The sequence below is a fragment of the Simochromis diagramma genome, unplaced genomic scaffold, assembly GCF_900408965.1.
Source record: "Simochromis diagramma unplaced genomic scaffold, fSimDia1.1 OVJJ01000542.1, whole genome shotgun sequence".
In the NCBI taxonomy this organism is placed as follows: Eukaryota; Metazoa; Chordata; class Actinopteri; order Cichliformes; family Cichlidae; genus Simochromis; species Simochromis diagramma.
The window spans coordinates 23,323-48,334 of NW_024386846.1; the positions used below are offsets into that span (position 1 = coordinate 23,323).

Consider the following 25,012-nt stretch of genomic DNA (forward strand, 5'->3'; position numbering starts at 1 on the left):
TTTTAATCATTTTAATACTTGTTACAGCACTAGATTATTTATGTGACGTGTTTCTAATGTACTGACAATGTAACTTCTTTTTTAATGGTTTCACTTCTTACAAAAACAATGGTTTTGGTATAAAACAAACACAGTCTCTCCTGTGGTTTAACTGCCACACACACACACACACACACACACACTTTCATTAACTCATCTATATAAAGCATTTTGTTGAGGGTACAGAAGCTGTGGTAGTTTATCTTGAAACAACAACTGTAATCTCCAGATATTTCAACTATTTCTTGGAAAGAAAATGTGAACTTTAACCTCAAAATAAGTAGTTTTATCTTAAGGAGGCTCTAATACTTTGTAATGAACAAACCACACCCTCACTCTTGTCACTGCCAGGATATTTCTTTAGTGCCTCCCTTCACAGATGTGTCTGTATCAGGATGGGTCTAAACAACATGGTGTAAATGCAGTTGCTGGTGAGCCTCATTTCCTGTAGGAGGTGAACAAGAGCAGAGATCTGTTTCCCTTCAGAGCACAGAGGTTGTTTCTGTTCAGAGGAAGTGAAACTGTCTGACAGTCACTGAGAGACGGTGAAACGGCACAGCACATGAATCAAATGGATCAAACAAAATTCTGCTGTTCAGTCTGTTTGGATCTACTGAAGGATCCGGTGACTATTCCCTGTGGACACAGCTACTGCATGAACTGTATTAAAAGCTTCTGGGATGAAGAGGAAAAGAAGAAAATCTACAGCTGCCCTCAGTGCAGACAGACTTTCACACCGAGGCCTGTCCTGGTGAAAAACATATTAGTGGCAGATTTAGTGGAGGAGCTGAAGAAGATTGCACTCCAAGCTGCTCCTGCTGATCACTGCTATGCTGGACCTGAAGATGTGGCCTGTGATGTCTGCACTGGAAGAAAAATCAAAGCCTTCAAGTCCTGTTTGGTGTGTTTGGTCTCTTACTGTGAGAAACACCTTCAGCCTCATTTTGTATCCTCAGCATTTGAAACACACAAGCTGGTGGAGCCCTCCAAGAAGCTCCAGGAGAACATCTGCTCTCGTCATGATGAGGTGATGAAGATGTTCTGCCGTACTGATCAGCAGAGTATCTGTTATCTCTGCTCTGTGGATGAACATAAAGGCCACGACACAGTCTCAGCTGCAGCAGAAAGGACTGAGAGGCAGAGAGAGCTGGAGGTGAGTCGACAAAACATCCAGCAGAGAATCCAGGACAGAGAGAAAGATGTGAAGCTGCTTCAACAGGAGGTGGAGGCCATCAATCAGTCTGCTGATCAAACAGTGGAGCACAGTGAGAAGATCTTCACTGAGCTGATCCATCTCATCCAGAAAAGAAGCTCTGATGTGAAGCAGCAGATCAGATCCCAGCAGGAAACTGAAGTGAGTCGAGTCAAAGAGCTTCAGGAGAAGCTGGAGCAGGAGATCACTGAGCTGAAGAGGAAAGATGCTGAGCTGAAGCAGCTCTCACACACAGAGGATCACATCCAGTTTCTACACAACTACCCCTCACTGTCAGCACTCAGTGAGTCTACAGACTCATCCAGCATCAATATCCGTCCTCTGAGCTACTTTGAGGATGTGACAGCAGCTGTGTCAGAGGTCAGAGATAAACTACAGGACATTCTGAGAGAGCAATGGACAAACATCTCACTGACAGTCACTGAAGTGGATGTTTTACTGTCACAACCAGAGCCAAAGACCAGAGCTGGATTCTTAAAATATTCATGTGAAATCACACTGGATCCAAACACAGCACACAAAAAGCTGTTATTATCAGAGGGGAACAGAAAAGTAACATTTATGAGTCAACAACAGTCTTATTCTGATCATCCAGACAGATTCACTTCGTATAAACAGGTCCTGAGTAGAGAGAGTCTGACTGGACGTTGTTACTGGGAGGTGGAGTGGAGAGGGGGAAGAGTTTATGTAGCAGTCGCATACAAGAATATCAGCAGAAAAGGGAGTGAATCTAAATTTGGACATGATGACAAATCTTGGTCATTAGATTGTAACAACAACAGTTATACATTTTGGTACAACAACATCCAAACTCGTGTCTCAGGTCCTCGTTCCTCCAGAGTAGGAGTGTACCTGGATCACAGAGCAGGTATTTTGTCCTTCTACAGCGTCTCTGAAACCATGACTCTCCTCCACAGAGTCCAGACCACATTCACTCAGCCGCTCTATGCTGGACTGAGGATTTACAATAATGTATTTATAATCTCTTCTGGGATGTGGGTTGAAAACTCTGCTGAGTTGATTAAAGTGAAATAGACTGAAGTCTTTCATATTGTGGGTTTAAATCTGTATTTTAGTTTCATTTTATTTTCTCTCCATCATTTCTGCACAGAGATCAGCTGTCAGTCAAACATTATGGGTGGTACATCCACATCTTCTAGTTGTTCTCTTGATGTTTCTGAGTTTTTAAAGGAGATCTTTCCTGTGACTGTTTATGGAGGCTATCACTGCTCATCATCATTTTGATTTACTAAAATATTTCTCCACATGAAAATGTAAACTTCTCTATCCTCTAAATGTTTCTGGAATATTTGTCTTGAAATATGTCGACATTTCTCTTTATGAGTATGGCAGACCATGTGTGTGTGTTTGTGTTTGTTTTTGTCAAAATCATCAAACAAATGAGGAAAAACTGTGATTTTAATGAATGAATTCATATATTGTGTTGATGTTTTATTGTGTGAATAAACTGGAAGGTTTGACTATAAATCAAACTTTGAACAAAGTCTTTTCTTCTGTCTTCATTCCAGGATCTCACTCAAATCTGATGCAGAAAATATGAAACTAATCTGAGAGAATAACTGAAGCAGTTTTCCTCCTGAAGCATCACAAAGTTCAGAGTTCATGTTTAGAGCAGAAGATTCAGCAGTCGCTCTGTGACCTTTCAACTTTCTTCACTAAAACAGCTTCATTACAGAGAAACAAGTCACATTTTCTTGATGTTCTTAAGTCCTTTCAGATGTTTTTAATGGTCCTTGAATGCAGCATCAGTGTCGCAGGTTTAAAAGGTCACTTTCTGTTGTGTTCAAAGATTTCCTTCAGATATGGTCTTTAATCAGTAAAGCCAGTGATACAGCAGTGTCATTAGCTGTGTTATTGGCACCAGGCTGTGTTTATGTATGTGTTTAATTCTGTCTGAGGATGTCTTCAGCATGAAATGATCATTTGCTCAGCTGCTGTGTCTCAAACGACTCCTACAGTCTTTGCTTATGTGACCAACTTTTAAACAACCAAAACAAATTCCCCTTTCCTTGATAAAAGTCAACTTATCTCGATGCATTTTAGCTTTAAACTGCTTACAATTCTCTAGTAAATGATTGCTGTGTGAACAAAACAAACAACTATGCAGAACAGTGGAATTTGTTCAGCTTCCAGTTGATTGAGTTTTGACTCCTGGAACCGTACTGACATTAGTGGCAAAACTACTTCCCTTTTTTCTTTGCTTGGTGGAACTTGAAACTTTAAAGCTGCTTCCAGATTGTGAGTCTTGGATGTTGCCAAACACTGGATCTTATGCTACTTTCACCTGTTTTATTATGAAGTCAGCCAGATCAGTGAACACTGCTCTGTGACCATTTTGTTCCTGCAGTTCATAGGCAACAACTCTCCATTTTCCCCTCAATTTGTATGGAAGTTTCATAACAATCATTCTCATATTTGAGGGCAAATCCAACTCCTTCATATAAACAACTTGCTGTGTTAGATTCGAACGTCCTTGAAGAAAAAGAGAGAATGACTGTAGACCTTTCACATCCTCACTTTTAATAGGTGCCCAACTCACAATCCTCTCCATATATGCAGAGGCAATTTTATTTCCGTTCCCAAAATGTTCTTCAAGAAGATATTTGGCTGTGGAATAGCCCTGCTCAGGAGGTAAATGCTGACAACTATGCACCAAGTCTTTAGGCTGCCCCCTAGTGAACTGCTCTAAAAAATGCAGACAGTCGCTCCAGTTATCAGTTTTAGCTTCCACTCCATTTTCAAAGGCATTCATAAATGATCTGTACTGTAAAGGGTCTCCATCAAACATAGGGATGTTTCTAGCTGGAAGGACAGAAGATAAGTTTTGTTTTACAAGCAAAGTAGTGATGTCATTTTGTTTTTGCATAATATTTACAATCTCCTTCGTGCAATTCTCAGTCAAAGTAGGAGACTGAGGCTGTGTTTGCTGCGTCACTTGAGCTGAATCATCAACTTTTATCATCACCTCATCCACCTGATGTTGGTTTTGACTTTGTCTAGGTATGATTACTTGTGATTCAGATGCAGAATTTGTACCAGAGTAATCTCTTTCTGCCGGAACAAATGTATCAGCACAAGGCGCTTCTTGTACGTGCCCTCTTTCAAAATAAGAGTTCATGCCATCAGAATGCTCAGAGCTACAAGCTGAGTTTATTTTTAAGACACGAAGCTTTGCCTTAGTTGCTGCCAACTCTGTTTCCAAGGATAATTTCTCCTTTTCTTTTCTCAGTTTTTCCTCTTGCGCTTCAATAGAATGTTTTTCTTTAATGCAGCGAGTCGCTCCATGAACGCTGCCTTGTCAGCTGCAGCTTTAACGCGTGCGGAAGATGTTGATGAAATTCGACTTTGCTGTGACAATGTTTTTGAAGGTGGCTTTACACTTGAGATATTAGAGACACTGTCTTCAGGATTTATTTCATCCAAACTTTCAACAGCTTGATCATTAAGAGCAGTATTGCTTTGTTCAGTATACGGCTCGCCTGCTTCCTGCAACCAAACCTTTACTTTGTCCATAAAAACAGAGAATGCTGTCACCTTAGACCGAAAATGTGCGCTTTGCCTTTTCACTTCATCTTCTGGCAGTGGCAAACTTAAAAAGGATTCTTGCAAAGCGTTTGCATCTTGATAGCATTTAATAAACTTCCCAAATTCAGAAGACACTTCCTTAACCTTCTCATGTGAGGTCATTAAAGCAGAAATTTTCCCCATGTATTTAGATGCTTGCTTACACATTGAACTCCGCTTTTCTTGGCATGTCTTTATATACAAATCCAAACCTTTTGGCGTAAATTTGATGCTTCTTTTCTCTGCTTGCATCTGAGTGTCATCCTCTTGTTTACTCTCTTGTTTACTCTTAATATCCGACATTTTTATTGTCCTCTTGGATTATTTCAAACATTCTAAAGATGCACAGCACACTGAGAATCCATAGCATAAAGCGCAAACATGATTGCAGTGAACAAACATTTCCACAGAGGCCGTTGGCATGTTTCAATTAGTGATGCTATTATGCACAAATTTAGTACATCAAAACTCAGTTCATCAGTCTTTGTAGTGAAATAATGTCTTTAAACTCCAATAGCTTCATCGTTTTCCTTTACGGCTTAAACAATATTATCACTCACCAGCTTTGATGAACGAGTGACATGTTGATCCAGGCCTCAACATCAAATCCGTCTGGAGTACTTACAGACGATCCAGTAACTTTTATTCGAGTTCGACGGTGATCCTTGAAATCCATATATCCAACATATCCATTAATGAAGGATTATTCCTTTGTCCACGGGCAGGTTTTTTACTTTTTGTAGTGGCAATTCCTTTTGTTTGACAAACCAAACATCCCACAATTAAAAGTCCACAAGCCACTGCTGCACTGAGATAATATTTCGTACGCAGGCAACAGAAGTCCACTGTCCAAACTTTAAAGTTGCGTTTTTATGGTTTATTTTATCCAGTTTGGCAAGCAATAACAAGATCCATTTTTAGTTACGTCCTGCTGCTTCTCCTGCTCTAGTAAAAAACCATAGGCTCACCCCAGTGCATGCTGGTCCTATACCAGTCTCTTTATTTATAGAAACAAAATGGCCCTACAGCTTTTACTGACTAATTTCACAAGGTAACATCAAACAAACAAAACATTGAAACAAATATTAACCTACAAATAAACTTGTAAATACACCGCAAAATATAAGTAAACTAACAACAAACTTTAACTAATTTCAAAATAATAAAAAATAAGAACAAATAGCTCCAACAGAAGTTATTGGTGCAGACTGAAGGTTCTGTAAACTACTCAGTCATAGAATGATTACGATATTGAACTAAAACAAATGCCTGAATCCTAAATTATGGATATCCTATTGTGGTGATCTAAAATGTAACACTAAATGTGATTAAAACACTAAAACTCTGGACTCCGGGGCTGAACGACCGCGGGGATCACCAGCCCGAGGAAAACACAAAATACACATGACTCCGTGAGAAAGACAATTCATTCTTGAATGAAGACGTTGATCAGACACATTTAAAATGTAGCCAATTGTGTTTATTATTAAATTATTAAGGAAATAGAAAAGCGGGGAATAGAAAGGGGGAGGGTGGGGGGTAAAGAAGAGGGTAAAGGAAAGGGATAGAAAGGAGGAAAGAGAGGAGAGAGAACCCCAACTATGCCCTCTGAGCAAGCACTGGGTGCGACAGTGGATAGGAACAACTCCCTTTACAGGAAGAAACCTATGACAGAACCAGGCTCTAGAGGGGCCAGTCAACTGTCGGGACTGGTTGGGGGGTGAGGGTGAAAGAGAGAAAGGGGGGGGGGAGATGGGGCAGGTGTTAGGAGTTAAGGTGAAAATTACGATGCAACGGTGGAGGAGGAAGACGGGGTGACATCAGCAGAAGGAAAAGTAGAAAAAGTAGAAAAAGCAGGAGTGCTCTTTCTCCAGAAGAAGCTGAAGCGTTTTTTCTTCTTCTCCGTGATCTTTTCCACGAACACTCTTTTCTCTAGGATGAGGGTTCGTAACTCATCAATTTAGTTCTAGTTTCCATTTCTCTTTAATATGGCCTGTATTTTAAGATCAAACTAATTTTAATATTAGATAAAAAATAACCCAAGTAAGTAAAAAAGTGTTTTATAAATGATGATTTCGTTAGAAATCCAGAAATCACTCAAACAGAACCTGTCTGTCAAAGTGAAGCAGGCTAAAAGCTCAGAAAAACAAACATCACACCACGATGTAAAGACGCTCAAGAAAACTTATGAGAAAAATTACAAAGTTGTTGGCATCTATTAGTCTGCAGATGTTTGTAAGGCTTTGGGGCTCCAGTGAACAACGGAGAGGTGAACTTTCCAAGAAGCTACCAGTGACTCATCCAGGTCACAAAAGAACCCAGAATAACATCTAAAGAACTGCAAACCACAGAAATCTAACATATAAGAAATGTATAAAACCACATGTGCTCAATGGGTTGTTTTTAATTGTTATTCTTCTGTGTTTCAATTCCTGTTAAGATAAACCAGCTGGAGGGAACGCGGCAGATAAACGACTGCAGACAGAAGAAGAAACACAAAGCAGCAGTTTCTGTAATTCTCTTTTATTAATTTTTTCTTCACATTTTTATTGACAGAAGTCAAGTAACCAAGGCATCTGTAAACAGTGCATCCACAAATCTACATGTTGCCTCTCATCAGTGCGATCGTTCAGTCATTCAAAAACACTGTTTGGAAATAAATACAATACTGATTGTTTTTTTTTCTTTAAAAAAAGAAGAAGAAGAAGAAGGTAAAACCTACATCTGCCTGAAGGAGCTCGTAAAGATTCAGTCTTTGTCTGTAGTCACAGTCTGGAAATGATGCCACATATGAAGCAACACACGGAGGTAAACGACTCGATGTGGTAAAATCCTGAAGCCGGAGGATGAAATACTGACACCACCTGCACGGCTGGTTATGTGCGGCTAAAATGAGAAGTGAGAATTTCTGGACCTTTGAACCCCTTAAAAAGCTTTCAGCTTCATTATAAAGATTACAGTATATCTATCAGTGCATCAGGTGGTCCAGGTGTGTGATTAGGAGGCTTCCTGTGTGCCTCATTACGAGGTTTATTAAGCTGTACGACACCCAGAAAGCCACAAACTTCCTCCTAACAGCACTGCACCGCTGTCCAAAGACGACTGAAATGTTCCTTTATTACCATGAACACAGACCCACATGCATCACTGTGCTGCCCCAAAAGTAACAGGTTGACTAATCCGCCATGAAAAATAGTCCCCAATAAACGCACCTTTTCCTCCTGTTAAACAAAAACTTCCCATTTTCTTTTTGTGTGGTATCAAAAAGGGAAAAAAAAGCCAGCCATCAAGAAATACTGGTGTCAGCAGTTCATCCCCCCAGTGTCGTTTGAGACGTGAAACAGCGCCGCCTGCAGCTAAACCGCAGCGCTGCATGGACAAACTGAAACAGCAGATGTTCTGGTTGTTAAATGTTAAACGGATGGACGAGCATCTCTAACACGACACAGACGGACACGGTGAGATTTGTATTAGTTGTTCTCGCTGTACATGAAAATGGAATGATGTGCTGAAATTTGATTCTACTCTACTTTCTCTACTGGAATCGTGCGTCAAGTTTTCCTTCCATTTACTGAGAAGTGGTGCGATTTTTTTTTTGTCCCAACAACGTTTCTTGTGTGTGATTATTGTCCACCTGTCCTTAATTTTATCACCTCAAAAGTCACTCTAACATTACAGAAACATGTTATTGCATCAGACATGAGCTCTAACCTGTTCAACCATGATAATCACTTTAATTAAAACAAGAATCTTTTTTAACATCACTGAACCCTTAAAGCTCACCAGTCAGCCATCAGCTCCAGCACGCGCCTCATCTTGAAATATTCCAGCTTGAATTTTATTTTTTATCCTATTGCTGCACAAGATGCACCGCGACTCTCTGAGGGGAACAAAATAGGAAGCACGTGTAAAACAATAATAATAATAATGTAGTAACTGTAAACAAAAACAAGGGTCGACTGATCGATTGTTTGTTGGCTGTTATGAGTTTCATGATAACCGTGTATTGACGATTACAATGAAGTGACAATACTGTGTCAATAATGCAGGTATAACGTAAACTTATGAGCAACTGCTCTCTTTTTACAGGTATGCCTGGACTTGCTCAAACCTTTGAGTTTAACTATTTTGAATTTTAAATTCTTTAAATCTAACCAAGGAAAAAGGGCAGATTAGCTTGGGTAAAAGAACGAAAGTTTAGGCACACAACGATGTGTGCCGCTGGTCAAGTTTCTGGGCTGCTTTTCCTCATAACAGCCATCACTCAAGATTTTCTCCATTTAAAGCAATGCATTGTCAGGGATTGTAACATCGAGTCCTTTTACTGAATCTTTGATGAATGCATAAAAATACAGCCCAAGTCGACCTGTTGGTATCTGTCTGAAGTCTTACTGCTTAAATAGCTGCTTTTATTACGTTTTTATTAGTTTGGTGAAAGAGGTTAAACGCCAGAAAACGGTTTAAAAATTGTCCTTCACCTGCTGGAGCTCAAACCGTGCAGCAAATGAAACAGGTGGCTTTAAATGAGTGTAAACTTTCTGGGGTTCAGGAGTGATGGTCAGGCATCTCATTTTAAAGTTTGCCCAGTTTGAATGCTCAGCATTAAATATCAGAGCTGCTTTTTACCAGAGCTGGTATTAACATCTTCGCTGGGACCAAAACTTGGTAGTTTTCTATACTCGTGGGGACAAACAGGCAGGTTTTATTGTCAGGGTTACAATTAGGTTATGTTAGGTTTAGGGTAAGGGTCAGGGTTAGGCATTCATTTTTGATGGTTAGGGTAAGCAGCTAGCTCGTGTGAGTGCCTTTCCTGCCTTTACTCCATGTGCACCTAGAAGCAGTTGAGTCTTCCAGCCAAGTGGTTCACAAAATGTTCATTTCTCAAAGCTTCATACAGCGTGTGTGTGTGTGTGTGTGTGTGTGTGTGTGTGTGTGTGTGAGGGTATAATGAAGGTCGTCTTCATTACTTAACCATATAAACACACATGGGTAATTTTAATATTGATATTTAACTCAAACAAAAGTGTATTTGCTTGTTCTTATGTTTTTGTATTTTGCTTGCAGACAAGAATTTTGGATACGATTGTCTTACCTGTGGTTTCTCTTGATTGTGTGTGAAATGTGTGTGTAGCTTGGTTCAGTATGTAACCCCAGATAGTGGTTTGGCTTCAGGGTAAAGTAGCAGCAGTCTATAAAGGGCTGCCAGTTAACATCAGACGGCCTCTGATGTCCAAATGAAGCTTTCTGAAGCTTGGATTGAAAAACGGTTCATTACTCGAAGCTTTTCAACACAGTCCTGTTTGGTGACATCTGGTGGACAAAACTATGAAGCGCAGCTTGAATCTACAGCTTATAATGAACTGCTTCATTATGATTGCCCACTCTGCAGAGATGAACTGACAGCTTCTCTTTAATGTCACGTGACAGTTGTGTCTGATATCGGGCTGATATGGTGCTTTGAACATGTATTTGTTTTACGTGAAAAAAATTCTGTTATGTCGATTTTAATAATAAATAATTTATATGAATAAAACGTTCTTGTGTAAACATGTGCCATGGTGTGTTCTCCTGTTGCTTGTGACTTCTTGTAGTTTGTTAGTAATAAAAAATACACTAAATATAACAATGTAAAGCACAATATTATAATAGTTGTGAGTATTGTGCTGTGAGGTCACTGCCTCCACCTGATTATGTAATTAACCAGCAGACTGGTACGTTTATATATAATATACTATAAGTTATATCATTATAATTATGTGTACATCATATTTCTTATGTACATTTTAGACCTGGGAGCAGAAATGCTGATGAACTGGTTTTTATTCAGGAACAGGCAGAGCGTCCTCTCTTCCTGGCTCCATGTCTATAATTATGTCACACACTGATTCGCTCTCACAAAATCACCAAAACACAGCACAAATCCCACCAATGGTTCAATTCCTTATAAATCATTGAATCAGGTACTGAAGCAGTGACGTGCTGAATGAAGCTTCAGACGTCATTGATCACGTGACTCTGTTCAGTCAAACCAAGCCTCAGCACAGCGTTTCTGAAGCAGTGTGTTGATTTTTTGACTCATGTGCCGGAGCTTCAGCTTCAAACGGGCCGTCACCATCAGAGTTGCTGGAACCATGTCCCACTACTGGCTACTCTGTTTTATTCTGTGTTAAGTTTTTGAATGTGAATTTTCTGTGTTAAGAATAACAAAGAAAATGTAATGAAGTGATTTTAAAGTTTAAACTTTGTGTTAAATCTTGTAAATCAGAGAGAGATGAGGTGTGGGTGGACATCAGATGATCAAATGTCAACAACCTGATTGGCCCAAGTGTGAAGATGTGACGTCCACTGAGGGAAGGGGGGAGAAAGGGTGAGCAGGTATAAAAGTGAGGTGAAGAAGAGATTCGGGGTTCTTCCCTTTTGTCCTCTGTGAGATGAGCAGTTCAGAAGTTTGGATCTAAGAGGTTCACAGTTAAAATTCCAGCAGAGACGCTAAAAGGAGAACCACAGTCCAACCTGTGAATGTTTTTAACCCTTTGTGAAACAACAAAGGCATAAATATGATCATATCAATATTATCTACTGGCTCAGACTCATAGGATCAGGGATTAGAACTCCTTTTATCAGAGAGATGAAATCTACTTCCTGTACAGGGTTTTTTTGTGGGCCTACCGATCGACAGAAACTAGAGTCAATAAAAAAACTGGACATTGGCTCAATGTGTGTGTGGCACAGGGAAACAAGGACTGAGCACTGTGTAGTCCCACATAAAGTCAGACACCTGGTCACCCTAGGTGGACCATGGCATGGTCTATATGGAGGATACAGACACTGCTGAAAACATGACTCTGTCTGGTTTAGATGATCAAATGTCTTTACTTTAGGAGGCTGTGGCTCAGAGTACATTCACATAATGCCTTTGAATAAATGTAAAAAGCTTGTTTTGCTCCTGCTTTGATTTCTTTGTCCAGGTAGAAATTCTGCTTTTTGCCTCTAAAATCTGAAAGCAGTTTGAAACAAAGTTTGGCGCTCTAATCCTCTCTGTGTTTGTCCTTTGGTCAGATGGTGATATTGAATGAAATATTCCAGTATTCAGTAGCTCAGCAGCTTTGTAACATGTGGTTTTGCACACTGTTCAAACCTCAGATGTTTGTGTAAACAAGTGTGGAGGACACAAACTCACGGGGGGAGGAACGACATTTACTGTTGATGTGTCTGACATTTAGTCTCCATGAGTTCTCATAAGACTGAAGAACTCTGTGATCTCTAACATGCAGCTGTATGTTTTGAAATCATGTGTCTCATTCTCTGGACTTTACTAGACAACGAGTGAAGAACATGTAACGAATATCATCTTTAAAGTGATGAATAATAACTCTGCCTCTGTGTCTTCATAAAAAGATCGTACTTCTGAAAGGTCAGAGGGCAGCATCCACTCTGGGTTTACACAGTTTTGCAGCTTTAGCTCTTCTGAAGTTCAGCACCTGCTTTTTCAACCAATCAGAAGCCAGTATTGTAGAGAGTTCATATTTCTTTTCATGCAATTGAATAATTTTGAATGTTTAGGTGAATATTTATATTTAGAGTATTTTCTCGATCAGTGTCTTCAGTCCTGACCCTGAGTGCGTACATTTAAAAATAAAGTGATATAACTTCTTTTACATTACTGTGAACTTCTTGTACAGTTTGACAGCTGATTGTTGTCGTGTTTGTCGTCATATGAAGATCGTTTCCTAAAGAGGACTGAACAGTCATTTAGCCTCTGGCTCCATCCATGAATCTGATGTTTGCTGTATAATCTGTGCTGTTAATAGTGTAATGGAACATATAATTTGTACATATAATTTCATATGTAATTATGACGATCTTTACCCATTAAGATTTTAAATGAACGATAAACAAAGGCCAAGAAAACTGAGTTAAACTCCTGAGTCTACTATATATTTGCACCATGAAGAAATGAATTGTTTGCACCAGTAATAAATAATCAAATATATCAAATTATCATCAATATTCAAATAAAAGCAAGCATTGCACCAAACAAAACAACAATTCAACAGACAGTTCTATAAAACTGTGGATGATTCAAAGTGCTGCTATAACTGCAGAACAAAACTGCAGTGAGAAAAGCTTTGGATGTTCAGTTTAGTTATAATGACAGTTAAACAACTAAAATACTCGATTAAGTAGGTGAGAAAAAGTTACATTTACTGGATCAGTTTAAGACCAAAATACATTTGAATGAATTACTGACATGGACACTTTGTGAAAAATTACTAAACAGTTCAGGCAAAATTTTACTAAAACCTTGAATTAAACTTGAAAGTTTCATTTAAGCACATCTGATGTTCATAAATCCACTGTGACTGTGTACACAGGAAAAACTACAAAATAATGTTTGTTTGTTTGTTTGTTTTGTAAACACTGTGGACCGATCTGCATTTGTTGTTGCTAAATTTAAATATTTGTTACTATTTAATGATCATAATCTCATTTGAACATAGGTTTGATTTAGTGGAGTCAGTTGTTCCCATGCATCATTCTGTAAGTGTGAGAATGAACTAAGATTAGAAAATGTCAAAATATAAAGTGTCATTTATTTTTATTCATCACAGCATCCTAAACTTTACTGAACTTTTTGAAATATAAAACGAACTCACTGAGTGTTGACTGTCAAACTTCAAAGCATCCAAGTAAAGTTAAACTATTAAACTTTAACTGGGTCAGACTTGTTACTGCATGTTGTAACCAAACATACCACACCCTGCATCATGTGATTGGCTCTTGGTCGCTCTGTAAGAATATTTCTTAAGCGCCTCCCTTCACAGATGTGTCTGTATCAGGATGGGTCTAAACAACATGGTGTAAATGCAGTTGCTGGTGAGCCTCATTTCCTGTAGGAGGTGAACAAGAGCAGAGATCTGTTTCCCTTCAGAGCACAGAGGTTGTTTCTGTTCAGAGGAAGTGAAACTGTCTGACAGTCACTGAGAGACGGTGAAACGGCACAGCACATGAATCAAATGGATCAAACAAAATTCTGCTGTTCAGTCTGTTTGGATCTACTGAAGGATCCGGTGACTATTCCCTGTGGACACAGCTACTGCATGAACTGTATTAAAAGCTTCTGGGATGAAGAGGAAAAGAAGAAAATCTACAGCTGCCCTCAGTGCCGGAGGACTTTCACAGCGAGGCCTGTCCTGGAGAAAAGCACCATGTTAGCAGATTTAGTGGAGGAGCTGAAGAAGACTGGACTCCAAGCTGCTCCTGCTGATCACTGCTATGCTGGACCTGAAGATGTGGCCTGTGATTTCTGCACTGGGAGAAAAATGAAAGCCTTCAAGTCCTGTTTAGTCTGTCTGGCATCTTACTGTGAGAAACACCTTCAGCGTCATTATGATGTGGCTCCATTAAAGAAACACAAGCTGGTGGAGCCCTCCAAGAAGCTCCAGGAGAACATCTGCTCTCGTCATGATGAGGTGATGAAGATGTTCTGCCGTACTGATCAGCAGAGTATCTGTTATCTCTGCCCTGTGGATGAACATAAAGGCCACGACACAGTCTCAGCTGCAGCAGAAAGGACTGAGAGGCAGAGAGAGCTGGAGGTGAGTCGACAAAACATCCAGCAGAGAATCCAGGACAGAGAGAAAGATGTGAAGCTGCTTCAACAGGAGGTGGAGGCCATCAATCAGTCTGCTGATCAAACAGTGGAGCACAGTGAGAAGATCTTCACTGAGCTGATCCATCTCATCCAGAAAAGAAGCTCTGATGTGAAGCAGCAGATCAGATCCCAGCAGGAAACTGAAGTGAGTCGAGTCAAAGAGCTTGAGGAGAAGCTGGAGCAGGAGATCACTGAGCTGAAGAGGAAAGATGCTGAGCTGAAGCAGCTCTCACACACAGAGGATCACATCCAGTTTCTACACAACTACCCCTCACTGTCAGCACTCAGTGAGTCTACAGACTCATCCAGCATCAATATCCGTCCTCTGAGCTACTTTGAGGATGTGACAGCAGCTGTGTCAGAGGTCAGAGATAAACTACAGGACATTCTGAGAGAGGAATGGACAAACATCTCACTGACAGTCACTGAAGTGGATGTTTTACTGTCAGATCCACCAGAGCCAAAGACCAGAGCTGGATTCTTAAAATATTCATGTGAAATCACACTGGATCCAAACACAGCAAACAAACAGCTGTTATTATCAGAGGGGAACAGAAAAGTAACATTAATGAATCAACAACAGTCTTATTCTGATCATCCAGACAGATTCACTGACTGGTTTCAGGTCCTGAGTAGAGAGAGTCTGACTGGACGTTGTTACTGGGAGGTGGAGTGGAGAGGGAGAGGAGGTTATGTAGCAGTCGCATACAAGAATATCAGCAGAAAAGGAGGGTAATGAATGCTGGTTTGGACATAATGACAAATCTTGGTCATTAGATTGTAACAACAACAGTTTTACATTTCGGTACAACAACATCCAAACTCCTGTCTCAGGTCCTCGTTCCTCCAGAGTAGGAGTGTACCTGGATCACAGAGCAGGTATTTTGTCCTTCTACAGCGTCTCTGAAACCATGACTCTCCTCCACAGAGTCCAGACCACATTCACTCAGCCGCTCTATGCTGGACTGAGGATTTACTATAATTATGGAGACACTGCTGAGTTGATTAAAGCTCAAATAGACTGAAGTCTTTCATATTGTGGGTTTAAATCTGTATTTTAGTTTCATTTTATTTTCTCTCCATCATTTCTGCACAGAGATCAGCTGTCAGTCAAACATTATGGGTGGTACCTCCACATCTTCTAGTTGTTCTCTTGATGTTTCTGAGTTTTTAAAGGAGATCTTTCCTGTGACTGTTTATGGAGGCTATCACTGCTCATCATCATTTTGATTTACTAAAATATTTCTCCACATGAAAATGTAAACTTCTCTATCCTCTAAATGTTTCTGGAATATTTGTATTGAAAAATGTCGACATTTCTCTTCATGAGTATGGCAGACCATGTGTGTGTGTTTGTGTTTGTTTTTGTCAAAATCATCAAACAAATGAGGAAAAACTGTGATTTTAATGAATGAATTCATATATTGTGTTGATGTTTTATTGTGTGAATAAACTGGAAGGTTTGACTATAAATCAAACTTTGAACAAAGTCTTTTCTTCTGTCTTCATTCCAGGATCTCACTCAAATCTGATGCAGAAAATATGAAACTAATCTGAGAGAATAACTGAAGCAGTTTTCCTCCTGAAGCATCACAAAGTTCAGAGTTCATGTTTAGAGCAGAAGATTCAGCAGTCGCTCTGTGACCTTTCAACTTTCTTCACTAAAACAGCTTCATTACAGAGAAACAAGTCACATTTTCTTCATGTTCTTAAGTCCTTTCAGATGTTTGTAATGGTCCTTGAATGCAGCATCAGTGTCGCAGGTTTAAAAGGTCACTTTCTGTTGTGTTCAAAGATTTCCTTCAGATATGGTCTTTAATCAGTAAAGCCAGTGATACAGCAGTGTCATTAGCTGTGTTATTGGCACCAGGCTGTGTTTATGTATGTGTTTAATTCTGTCTGAGGATGTCTTCAGCATGAAATGATCATTTGCTCAGCTGCTGTGTCTCATCTCTTATCAGACATTGGTTGGAACAGAGTTTTGTTGCTGACCATCTGACAAGAGGGTGAAGAAAAGCTTCAGGCTTCATTTGGACACTACGTTGGACAGAAGTCTCCACAAAAATGACTCAGAAACACAAATATTATTAATGAAAGTCCAAATGTCAAAAAGGGGTCATACATGATCCTGAGAAATGTCCTTGAACATTTGAACATGAGTCAGAGGGTTGTCAGGTTTCTACACTGCATCGTGGCATCAAGCCTGAGATGTCTGTGGAAACAAGTATGGAGGACACAAATGCACAGACGCAGTCGAGCTGTTTACTGCTGATGAGGAAGGAAAATAGTCTGTTGGATATTAAAGCAGCATTTATTAGAGTAAGAACAGATACTTGTGTCCTTCATTTGATCCCCGTCAATTTACAGAAGACTTAAGGACCCTTTGACTTCTAACATACAGCTGCATGTTTACATTTTATTATTATTTATTTATTTCTAGCAAAGCGAGACTTTACTGATTAAAGACATATAATCAGACATATTACTGTTACTTTCTGAAAAAGACCCACATAAAGCAGATTTATCACAAGCAAACATCAAGACACATCCTTCATGGCTTAAAGTTGCAGTGGGACTCTTTCGCCATCTGGTGGTTGTAACAGTTATGACAACTGTTCCTGCATATATGTCCCTCCTCAGTGTGAAGAAGACTGGACTCCAAGCTGCTCCTGCTGATCACTGCGTGTTCCTCCTGTGTCTAAAATCTATTTCCATTATGAATCAGGAAACTGTTTGCACCAATCATAAAGCCAATAAAATACGTCACACACTAAGAAATAACAAAAAGGAATTGTGCATTTCAAGGAGATTTTTCCCTCGTTTTTTGAAATCATAAGAATACAAACTAATGCAAGACTGTCATGTTTTCATAAGTTTGTAGAGACACTGTTCTGTTGTATTCTAGGACATCAGTCACTTTTTAAATGCATGCTACTCCTCCTCATCATCATCATCATCATCATCAGCACCCATGACCTCCTTTTAGTCTTTGTTTTGTTATTTTTCAGAGTTCAGGAGACGTTCTTATGGGATTTCCACAGTGTACAAGTACTGTTTAGAGCCTTTACCTAAAAGAAAAGAGTAAAGTACAAAGTAGATTTACTCACTGCAGGAAAATAATGCCTCAATCTGATATATTGTCTTATATGACAAACTGAAAGTGATGCATCAAAGTGTAAGCAGCATTTTCCTGTTACAGCTGGTCTAGATGGAACTGATCTGATCTCCTTTATGTACAGGTAGATATCCAGTGGGTTTGCTAAGGGTCACAGATGAGGGGCTGTGTGAGATGTTTAATGGGAAAGGAAATAAAACCATTGTTCCAGACCTGCAGCTAAGATACTCGAGTATCTTCAAATATGAAGCTGAGTATTACTTCCATACTTTCCTCCACTGCTGATGACCTTGTTACCTGCTGCTCCCTGTTAATGATCAGCCTCAGTTCTGATAGTAAACTGTTGGCTCTCGTTCTGTCAGGTTGTTGCTCAGTGACGTCTTGTTTTCATTTTCCTTCTTCTTCAAATGTGTCTTCCTTTAACTCTTTGCTTTTGTTTCTGCTTCAAACACCAAATGATACACGTGCTGCACCTCTGATGGTTTGTCAGAGAGCAGAACAATTTACATTACAGAGAATATTTTACAGTTGAACATAAACTTTCACTTTTTTCCTCTAAAGTGTGCTCACTGGTTTTTCCAGCTGCTGTGAGATGTTTCTGCCTGACTGTAAAGATGGAAATAAACACAGATGGAAACACTGAGTCAGAGTGTTGCTGCTGGTTAGTCAGTATATTAACAGAACATGGTTCATAAAACTGCTCCTACAACTGTTTTTGAATCATTTTTAAAGACACTTTATTGTTCTGTTTTTGTGTTTTTGGCATTTCTGTTCTAATTTCTTGTTTTAATGGTGCTCTAATTTAAACTGATTTTTCCTATTTTAATACCTAAATAAATAATCATTTAGTTTTTGTTCATTTGTCTAAATTCTGGGAAAAGAAAGAAGTTTGTATTTGTTTAAGATACAATGAAATCATATTTTGACATATTGGAAGATGACATGGAGCTGAAAAAATCCTACAGGTATAAATGGAAACTCCAGTTTATTTCTGTTATTTCCTGTGATAGTGTTTGTACACTCGCTCATGATAACGGTTCATTCAGCTGCTGTTTTGTCTGCTGGACATCTTTAGCTTTCAGTAAGGATGCATTCATAGATCAGCACATCTTTTTGAACCACATTTCTTATGAGACTCAGAGTTTACATTTTGGAAATGTGGTGAGACCTGGGGTAGAAAGAGACTGAAGCTTCAACCTCGGCAGTTTTGTGTGTGTCTGAAGCAGAAAGATAAGAACTGTGTGGCCAACTCATCACACACATAATCCTGAATCAGAAAAACAGCATCAAGTGTTGTAATTGTTAAACACAGAAGTGTGATTTATATGTGGTTTTACTGATGGTTAACACAGTCGCACAAACACCTGAAACTGGTCAAAATATAAAACAACATATTAAACATAAATATGTGCCAGTTACCAGAACTTATATGTGGTTTCACTGAGGTTTAATTATGCTCAGTTTATCAATACTCACTCATACAAAAGTTTGTTATGTTTTATTGATTATTTGGCTTTAGGTTTTCCAGTTTTCCAGCTGCTGCTGTTTAATGTTTGCCTGGGAGAAGAAATTCCAGTTAGTGTGGGAAGTTTGGTTAAGCTGGTGGAAAACAATACTGTTACACTGACCTTTTGGATAAGATTGTCTTACCTGTGGTTTCTCTGATGTGCACGACAAAACAGTCTCCAGGCAGCTTGAGTGCCCATTTAAAGGTTCCTGGTGGTACCAAGTGATTGAAGAGAGGATTGAAAAGCCATATTAGTTTATTGTAGATTGTAGTCAGTTGGCCAAGCTTGTAATGAAAAACGGTTCATTACTCGAAGCTTTCATCACAGTCCTCTTTGGTGACATCTGGTGGACAAATACATGAAGAGCAGCTTGAGTCTGCAGCTTATAATGAACTGCTTCATTATGATTGCCCACTCTGCAGAGCTGACAGCTTGTGTTTGATGTCATGTGACAGTTCTGTGTGATATCGGGCTGATATGTTGCTTTGAACATGAATTTTCGGGGGGTGAAAAAATTATGTTATCATCAATCAATCATGTGGTCAGAAGAATCTGTGCTTACCTTGCAGGAATGTTTTAAATTTACAGATTGGGAAGTTTTTATTCAGTCTTGATGCTTTGGTGGATGTTAGCTCATATGCAGTTTTTTGTAAAGACATGATTATACCCCTTAAGCGTGCTAAAGTGTACCCTAACAATAAGCCATGGGTCACCAAATGCATCAAATCCTGTTTAAGGAAAAAGAGACAGGCTTTTAAAGAGGGGGCTGTTACTGACTTTCAGGCAGTCACCAAAGACTTGAAAATCCAGCTCTTGAAAGCAAAACAGATCTACAAAAACCTTCTTGAAAGCAAATTTGCTGCAAAAGATTTTGGGTCTGCCTGGACTTGTATGAAAACCATATCAGGGTTTCAAAATCCCCAGAGCAGCAGTCAGATCATTGTAGACGGTTTTAAGTCAGACAGAGATTTGAATATGCTTGATGCTCGTTTTAGTTCTTCTGAACTGAAACAGAAACTGAAAGATACTCAACACTTCATCACTGAACTCAGCGATGTCCAAAAGGCCTTTCATACAGTTAATGTGAACAAGAGCCAGGGCCCTGATAACATTAGTGCCGCCTAATTAAATCTTGTGCTAAAGAGCTCAGTCCTAAATTTCAGCTTATTTTCAATAAATCCTTTCAAATACAAAATGTGCCCTCGCTTTGGAAGGAAGCTGTCGTCGTTCATGTCCCTAAATCTAGTCGTCCAAACGTCCTGAATGACTTCAGGCCTGTTGCCTCACCTGAGTTGTCATGAAAGTCTTTGAAAACATCATCAGAAATGTGATTATGGAAGAGATTGAATATCAGCTGGATCCAATGCAATTTGCGTGCAGGCCCAACAGAGGAGTGCAGGACGCGCTTTGGACTAAATCTGATTCTTAAACATGTAGAGAGTAAAGGGACTTTTGCAAGACTTCTTTTCACTGATTTTTCTTCAGCTTTTAATACAACACAGCCCCATATTTTAATGAAAAGACTTTTAGAAGAGTTTGAAATCAGGAAAAACCTTGTTTGCTGGATTTTAGATCTTTTAACTGACAGGTCACAAAGAGTGAGAATAAATGGGGTTCTGTCTGACCCAGTGTTCTCCTCCACAGCTTCTCCTCCAGGGTGTCTCTTATCGCCCTTATTATTCATTCTCTTTACAAACATGTGTCAGAGCAGATATGAAAACAGGGCCATCATTAAATCTACAGATGACTTTGTTATTGTCAGCTTACTGAAAGAGGGTGAAACTCACCACGGTCCAATCATTGATGACTTTGTTCAGTGGTGGGAGGAGTCTTATCTCCAATTGAACATATCTAAAACCAAAGATATGGTTATTGATTTTAGGAAACAACAAAATGGGCACAGAGTCACTTTAATTAAAGGTCAGAAAATAGAGCAAGTGCAATCATATAAATATCTTGGGACCATAATCAATGAAAAACTGAACTTTTATTGCAAATCGGTCTGTAAAAAGGGTCACCAGTGCCTTTACTGCCTCAGGAAACTTGCTCATTTCCACATCGACCGAAAGATTTGAACTTTGTTTTCTTGTTCTTTTATTGAGTCTGTTTTATCTTTTTGTTTGGTGGCATGGTTCAGTCAGACCTCTGTCACAGAGAAAAATTGACTGAATTAGTTAGTGAGATGGTCCAGTCGTCTGATAGATGAGTCACAGGCCTGTTTAGACTCCCTGTACTCTAAACAGGTACCACAGATGCTTAATCAATCCTTAAAAATGGTTCCCATCCTCTACGGGGTGGATTTAGCTTCTTTCTTCAGGACGGAGGTTTCTAGTTCCAAGATGCAGGACAAAGCATTATAAAAACAGCTTTGTCCCTGCTGCTGTCACTGAACTCAATAAGAATTGTTTTTGATTTGATTCATTTTGTTTAATTACTAAATATGTGTTTTGTCAGCTTTCATTAGGTGTGTGTGTTTGTGAAGGGAGGCCAAATGCTATCATTGTTCTGTAAAGCAAATTTACCTGTGGGTATAAATAAAGTAACCTTAACTTAAAGCTTATAGGAGGTTGTGAGGTCACTGCCTCCACCTGATTATGTAATTAACCAGCAGACTGGTACGTTTATATATAATATACTATAAGTTATATCATTATAATTATGTGTATGTCATATTTCTTATGTACATTTTAGACCTGGGAGCAGAAATGCTGATGAACTGGTTTTTATTCAGGAACAGGCAGAGCATCCTCTCTTCCTGGCTCCATGTCTATAATTATGTCACACACTGATTCGCTCTCACAAAATCACCAAAACACAGCACAAATCCCACCAATGGTTCAATTCCTTATAAATCATTGAATCAGGTACTGAAACAGTGACGTGCTGAATGAAGCTTCAGATAAAGCTTGTTTTTGTAAACATTGTGGAGCGATCTGCATTTGTTGTTGCTAAATTTAAATATTTGTTACTATTTAATGATCATAATCTCATTTGAACATAGGTTTGATTTAGTGGAGTCAGTTGTTCCCATGCATCATTCTGTAAGTGTGAGAATGAACTAAGATTAGAAAATGTCAAAATATAAAGTGCCATTTATTTTTATTCATCACAGCATCCTAAACTTTGCTGAACTTTTTGAAATATAAAATGAACTCGCTGAGTGTTGACTGTCACATTTCAAACATCCAAGTAAAGATAAACTATTAAACTTTAACTGGGTCAGACTTGTTACTGCATGTTGTAACCAAACATACCACACCCTGCATCATTTGAATGGCTCTTGGTCGCTCTGTAAGAATATTTCTTTAGTGCCTCCCTTCACAGATGTGTCTGTATCAGGATGGGTCTAAACAACATGGTGTAAATGCAGTTGCTGGTGAGCCTCATTTCCTGTAGGAGGTGAACAAGAGCAGAGATCTGTTTCCCTTCAGAGCACAGAGGTTGTTTCTGTTCAGAGGAAGTGAAACTGTCTGACAGTCACTGAGAGACGGTGAAACGGCACAGCACATGAATCAAATGGATCAAACAAGATTCTGCTGTTCAGTCTGTTTGGATCTACTGAAGGATCCGGTGACTATTCCCTGTGGACACAGCTACTGCATGAACTGTATTAAAAGCTTCTGGGATGAAGAGGAAAAGAAGAAAATCTACAGCTGCCCTCAGTGCAGACAGACTTTCACAGCGAGGCCTGTCCTGGTGAAAAGCACCATGTTAGCAGATTTAGTGGAGGAGCTGAAGAAGACTGGACTCCAAGCTGCTCCTGCTGATCACTGCTATGCTGGACCTGAAGATGTGGCCTGTGATGTCTGCACTGGAAGAAAAATGAAAGCCTTCAAGTCCTGTTTAGTCTGTCTGGCATCTTATTGTGAGAAACACATTCAGACTCATAATATTGTTGCAGCTTCATTCAAGAAACACAAGCTGGTGGAGCCCTCCAAGAAGCTCCAGGAGAAGATCTGCTCTCGTCATGATGAGGTGATGAAGATGTTCTGCCGTACTGATCAGCAGAGTATCTGTTATCTCTGCTCTGTGGATGAACATAAAGGCCACGACACAGTCTCAGCTGCAGCAGAAAGGACTGAGAGGCAGAGAGAGCTGGAGGTGAGTCGACAAAACATCCAGCAGAGAATCCAGGACAGAGAGAAAGATGTGAAGCTGCTTCAACAGGAGGTGGAGGCCATCAATCAGTCTGCTGATCAAACAGTGGAGCACAGTGAGAAGATCTTCACTGAGCTGATCCATCTCATCCAGAAAAGAAGCTCTGATGTGAAGCAGCAGATCAGATCCCAGCAGGAAACTGAAGTGAGTCGAGTCAAAGAGCTTGAGGAGAAGCTGGAGCAGGAGATCACTGAGCTGAAGAGGAAAGATGCTGAGCTGAAGCAGCTCTCACACACAGAGGATCACATCCAGTTTCTACACAACTACCCCTCACTGTCAGCACTCAGTGAGTCTACAGACTCATCCAGCATCAATATCCGTCCTCTGAGCTACTTTGAGGATGTGACAGCAGCTGTGTCAGAGGTCAGAGATAAACTACAGGACATTCTGAGAGAGGAATGGACAAACATCTCACTGACAGTCACTGAAGTGGATGTTTTACTGTCAGATCCACCAGGGCCAAAGACCAGAGCTGGATTCTTAAAATATTCATGTGAAATCACACTGGATCCAAACACAGCACACAAACTGCTGTTATTATCAGAGGGGAACAGAAAAGCAACAGTAGTGAGGCAACAACAGTCTTATTCTGATCATCCAGACAGATTCACTGGATGGTGTCAGGTCCTGAGTAGAGAGAGTCTGACTGGACGTTGTTACTGGGAGGTGGAGTGGAGAGGGAGAGGAGTTTATGTAGCAGTCGCATACAAGAATATCAGCAGAACAGGGAGTGTGAGTGAATGTTGATTTGGACGTAATGACAAATCTTGGTCATTATATTGTGACAACAACAGTTTTACATTTTGGTACAACAACATCCAAACTCCTGTCTCAGGTCCTCGTTCCTCCAGAGTAGGAGTGTACCTGGATCACAGAGCAGGTATTTTGTCCTTCTACAGCGTCTCTGAAACCATGACTCTCCTCCACAGAGTCCAGACCACATTCACTCAGCCGCTCTATGCTGGACTTTGGGTTCACTATTATGGAGCCACTGCTGAGTTGATTAAGCTCAAATAGACTGAAGTCTTTCATATTGTGGGTTTAAATCTGTATTTTAGTTTCATTTTATTTTCTCTCCATCATTTCTGCACAGAGATCAGCTGTCAGTCAAACATTATGGGTGGTACCTCCACATCTTCTAGTTGTTCTCTTGATGTTTCTGAGTTTTTAAAGGAGATCTTTCCTGTGACTGTTTATGGAGGCTATCACTGCTCATCATCATTTTGATTTACTAAAATATTTCTCCACATGAAAATGTAAACTTCTCTATCCTCTAAATGTTTCTGGAATATTTGTATTGAACAATGTCGACATTTCTCTTCATGAGTATGGCAGACCATGTGTGTGTGTTTGTGTTTGTTTTTGTCAAAATCATCAAACAAATGAGGAAAAACTGTGATTTTAATGAATGAATTCATATATTGTGTTGATGTTTTATTGTGTGAATAAACTGGAAGGTTTGACTATAAATCAAACTTTGAACAAAGTCTTTTCTTCTGTCTTCATTCCAGGATCTCACTCAAATCTGATGCAGAAAATATGAAACTAATCTGAGAGAATAACTGAAGCAGTTTTCCTCCTGAAGCATCACAAAGTTCAGAGTTCATGTTTAGAGCAGAAGATTCAGCAGTCGCTCTGTGACCTTTCAACTTTCTTCACTAAAACAGCTTCATTACAGAGAAACAAGTCACATTTTCTTCATGTTCTTAAGTCCTTTCAGATGTTTGTAATGGTCCTTG

At 39.6% G+C, this 25,012-nt stretch overlaps 1 protein-coding gene, 1 long non-coding RNA gene and 1 pseudogene across 3 annotated transcripts; 2 read left to right on the forward strand and 1 right to left on the reverse strand.

Moving 5' to 3' along the window:
• The first annotated feature begins 610 nt into the window (after positions 1-610).
• LOC120732029 (tripartite motif-containing protein 16-like) lies at positions 611-2,708 on the forward strand. The gene has a single exon (XM_040029406.1). The coding sequence runs from the start codon at positions 611-613 to the stop codon at positions 2,285-2,287; it is 1,677 nt and encodes a 558-aa protein (XP_039885340.1). The 3' UTR covers positions 2,288-2,708.
• Positions 2,709-13,854: 11,146 nt separating this feature from the next.
• LOC120732034 lies at positions 13,855-24,415 on the forward strand (annotated as a pseudogene).
• On the reverse strand, positions 17,006-21,011 carry LOC120732032. Of its 2 annotated transcripts, none has more exons than XR_005695488.1 (3): positions 19,258-20,248; positions 19,084-19,164; positions 17,006-17,560 (listed from the first exon to the last, which is right to left on the reverse strand). It is a non-coding gene; the product is annotated as an uncharacterized LOC120732032 (long non-coding RNA). The 2 variants fall into 2 exon arrangements; XR_005695487.1 differs by lacking the exon at positions 17,006-17,560 and adding an exon at positions 20,903-21,011 and having other exon boundaries at positions 18,670-19,164; positions 19,258-19,458.
• Positions 24,416-25,012: the final 597 nt, after the last annotated feature.